At 33.9% G+C, this 4,714-nt stretch overlaps 1 protein-coding gene across 1 annotated transcript; it reads left to right on the plus strand.

Annotated features, from left to right (window-relative positions):
* The first annotated feature begins 2,717 nt into the window (after positions 1–2,717).
* LOC7460843 (NAC transcription factor 56) lies at positions 2,718–4,714 on the plus strand. Its single transcript, XM_002316883.4, has 3 exons — positions 2,718–3,072; positions 3,179–3,486; positions 3,630–4,714. The coding sequence occupies exons 1-3, from the start codon at positions 2,865–2,867 to the stop codon at positions 4,179–4,181; spliced, it is 1,068 nt and encodes a 355-aa protein (XP_002316919.2). The 5' UTR covers positions 2,718–2,864; the 3' UTR covers positions 4,182–4,714.

The raw sequence follows: 4,714 nt of genomic DNA on the forward strand, positions 1-4,714 counted from the left end.
TTGTTTTCAATTTAACCTTCCAATCAAAAATTTATGGTTGCCCTCTAATTTAATTTTTATTTCACCTTCATTCTTTTAATTACTATTTTTTTTTGTTTTAGATCATTTTGTGTGATTGATTTTTTTTTCTTGGTTTTATCCTTTAACCTTTGATGTACTAAAGATTGGGTTTCATGATTTTTCCATACATGGTGCTTTCGATCTTATTACTCGGGTCATTAATTTGACATGTGTCAGCCCTATCAGTATTTTTAAAAAACATAATGGCCCACGGGCATAGGTTCCCTCATTTTTTTTAATTTATACCTTTTTAAACATGTATTTTTAAAAAAATTAATTTATATATAGATTTAAACCCTTTCTCTATGTTTTTTTTTTTTTGTTATTTAGCTTTGTTTTAACCATGATTTTTTTTTATTATGTATTTATTTAGTTTTTAAAAAGATTATTCTAATTCATTTATATTTTTTTTGTACATTAAATTTCTTTTTAAAAATGAAAGAGATTTATTTTTTAATAATATTTCTAATATGTGTAACCTTGCATAATATTATTTGTTTTCTTTGATTTTATTCAATTAATATCATAAAAAATTAAAAATTAAATTTCTATTATCATTTAATTAAATAAAAAATTAAATTTAGAAAACAAAGTCATTAAACATAGCCGAGTAAATGTCTCGTGTCATGAAATCAAATATCTTAATTAATATTTATCCTTCGATTTTTTTTTATTTTATTTTAATTATTATTAATAAAAAATTTTATTTATTCACACAAATAATACTGGATAAAAAATGTTCATAAACTATAAATTTTGTGATCTACATTCAGGATTAAAAACCTTCACAAAGTCAATTGGGACAGTATTCAAATTTGAAGGAGTTGATTGAGACAAAACAAGGTGCAACGCCAAAGGTGGGTCCAATGAACCAGTCATATATGATCGTAGTCGATCTCCATCCAGTAGCTAGTAGCCTTTTTTATTCTTCGTGATAAGAAAGAGCATTTCATGAGTCATGCGATGTACCTTAAGGTCCCATGCATGTTGATTTCTCTGGTTGGTGTGGATTTAATTAAAGATGGAGTACAGGAGGCCCAATAAAGAGGGTTGGTAAGTTACAGTCCAGCCATACAAGCCATGACCACCGTAGACTTCACACTCCTTCTTCTCCTTGCTACCGATCCCAAGTGTGAGAAGAGAAGGGGGAGTTCAGGCTAACAAGGAGGGGAGATGTGAAAGGGCTGGTGTTTTTCCTGCAGATAAGAAACAGACTTACAGGAAGTGACATCCATTTAATGGGTCCCGTTGGTCTATCATGCAAGAAGCATTGGACCCCACCGAGCTGCTGTTTCCGCCATGAACATTTTCTTGCCACGCCCGACGGTGACGAGGGGTGTGGATGGTATCAAGATTCGATCTTCTGTGTCCATTGCTGGGTTGCTGGTCAAAGGACTGAAGCCCCATGGACCTCTCATCTTCCACCATTGTTTTCTACTTGTTCCCACTCTTTCCATGGTATTATTATTCGTAACAAGAACACAAAAAGAGAGAGAAACCCACCTTTTTTTCTCACTTTTTAATTGTCTTTATATTTGTGTACAATAAATAGACATTGAAAGCGTATGTAAAAGACACCATCCACTCCCTTCGAGAAATTTAGCGTCTTATAGATCATTGGGTCCCTTTTTTTTATTTTGTAAAAGAAATGAAGTACTGAATTTTGATGCAAATACATATTTATGGACCAATAAAATGTGATATATACTTTATGCCCAACAAATATATATATATATATATATATATATATATATATGTAACAATAAATAATATCCTCAAATTAATTTACACCATTCTTTACCAATTAGAATAATGATTTAATTAAGTTTTGATTTGGCTAATAAATTTGGACCAAAACCAAAGCAAAAGAATTAATTAATTGGAGACTGAAAGTCCTAAACATGTGCGTGAGCCAAACTAAAGGCATCTAATAAGTCTAAACTAGCTAGTACCCAAGTCTAATAAATTGGCTTTAAAGGAGGGGGAGGACCAGGGGACCCTTAAATTGGAGGGCTTAAACCAAAAGCATGACATATTAGGGTGTGTTTGGAAGTCCCCAAAATTTTTTTTTTTTAAATAAAAAAAATATGTTTTTATATCGTTTTAATATACTGGTGTTAAAAATAATTTTTAAAAAATAAAAAAAATATTTTAATACATTTCTAAATAAAAAAAATACTTTAAATTATTACCATTATAGCAACTTAAATGCTTTGATCCCACATCCACCACGCCCTAAACTCTCCTCCGACGTGTCGGTTGGTGCCATGACTTTAGGATTACACGTGTCTTTCTATCAATGGTTCTGTTCCTAGTTTGTGTCCTTATCAGCTGCTCATCACCCCTGCATCACCCTCTTCTAACCGTTTATTTCCACTGATGGGCTGCAATTTTTTTTTAGTTTTTTTAAATTATTTTGATGCCTTAATATTAAAAAATAAAAAAATATTATTATAAGATATTTTTAAATAAAATAAGACCTGTGTATGCTTTTGTCAACCTATGCATGAATTTAGCTGAGACAACATGGGTGATTAGGTAATCACAATAGTAAAATTACTAACTAACCCCTTCAACTCTATTACGTGTCAGATCATAATCCGGGGTTAAGATAAAGTCCCTTGGTTTTTAATTCTTGCCCTAAATACCCATCAGAAGTGGTAACTGTCCTTATAAAAGAAGGATCATGCCACTCAATGCAACATTTGAACCACCTCTCTAAATTGTAGCATGTTCTCAGATAATAAACCCTCTAAATCATCTCAGGACTCCTCAATTTCTCAAATTCGCCACTCCAGCAATTAATGGAAAGCACTGATTCATCCACAGGAGGTGCCGGAGGCGGCGGCGGCGGCTCTCAACAACCAAACCTTCCACCAGGGTTCCGGTTCCACCCCACAGATGAAGAGCTAGTTGTTCACTACCTCAAGAAAAAGACCACTTCTGCTCCTCTCCCTATGGCGATTATTGCAGAAGTTGATCTTTACAAGTTTGATCCATGGGAATTACCAGGTTACATCCAAATTTGCTAACTTGGAAATCCGATTCTTATTACTTATTGTGTACTATTATATATACATATAAAGCCTAATAAATGGTGGGTTCATCTTTTTTTCAGCTAAGGCCACGTTTGGTGAACAAGAATGGTACTTTTTTAGTCCGAGGGACCGGAAGTACCCAAATGGAACTAGGCCAAACAGGGCAGCAACTTCAGGGTATTGGAAGGCTACGGGAACTGATAAGCCAATATTAACTTTAGGTGGTACACAGAAAGTTGGGGTAAAAAAAGCCCTGGTCTTCTATGGTGGTAAGCCTCCTAAAGGGATCAAAACCAATTGGATCATGCACGAATACCGGTTAGCTGATAACAAAGTCAAAAACAAGCCACCAGGATGTGACTTGGGAAACAAGAAAAACTCCTTGAGGGTAATTAGTGATCACTTTCTACCGAGTTTTTTATTACATATGTATTGTCTTTTCACTTTGGATACTTTTCGAAAACACAGTAAGACTAATGGTGATTACTGTTTTTTGTTTGTTTGTTTGTTTGTTCTTACCTTTCTTTGTAGCTTGATGATTGGGTGTTATGTCGAATATACAAGAAAAACAACACACATAGACCAATAGATCACGATAAAGATGATTATATGGATGATATTCTTGGATCAATACCGCCTTCGATACTGGTTGGTAACCATCAGAATGGAACACTTCATCTTGCTAAAGGCACAAACTATGAGACATTGCTTGACAATGACCATAATTTATTCGAAGGAATAATAAGCAGCAATGATGGCATCAGAAGCAGCAGTTCTATGTCTCACGTGGCTTCTTCAGTATCCAAGCCAGATCACCTACCCATGCTTCCACTCAAAAGAACACTCCCATCACTGTATTGGACCGACGAGGACATGGCTGTCCCTTCATCAAGTAAGAGATTTCAAGGGGATATTAATGGAGATGAAAGTGTTGTGGGGAATGATGGGAATAGTTCCATAGTTACTCTTCTCAGTCAACTTCCACAGACATCTCAATTGCACCAACACACAATGCTGGGGTCTATGGGAAATGGAATTTTTAGGCCACCATATCAAATTCCAGGCATGAACTGGTACTCTTAAACTAATCTTAATTCATTGGTCTATGCATATATTATATTTAGACCTATGAATCCATTCCCAGTGGATAATATGAAGCATTCAAATAGTGATCAAGTTATATACTTGTTTATATAGACGGTCGTCGATTGATTAGTAGTTGTATCAGCTTTCCATTGGGGGTACATTGAGATTTTGATTGTTAGGAAGAGATTAGAGAGTCATTCAGTGGCCTCCAGTTTCTCCAAATGAAACATGTAGCTGCCAATTTGAAGCGAGGCCGTAGATACAATTCATATAGATGGAGATATTTATATATAGTTGCATATATATTCTGTAAATGTTTGCTCTTATTATATTGTTATTAAGGAAGCAAAGAAAAATAGGAGGTGGGATCCTGATATTATAGAAAAATAAAATTGTTGATCAGTGATATATATAAAATTGTTCTGCTTTACGATTAAACCTTGTATATAAGCACAACAGTTTATATTTATTAAAAGTTTCTTAATTATTCCAATAATATATATTATTGGTCATGTTTTGCCTTTGTTGTA

Source organism: Populus trichocarpa, chromosome 11 (assembly GCF_000002775.5).
Source record: "Populus trichocarpa isolate Nisqually-1 chromosome 11, P.trichocarpa_v4.1, whole genome shotgun sequence".
NCBI classification, from domain to species: domain Eukaryota; kingdom Viridiplantae; phylum Streptophyta; class Magnoliopsida; order Malpighiales; family Salicaceae; genus Populus; species Populus trichocarpa.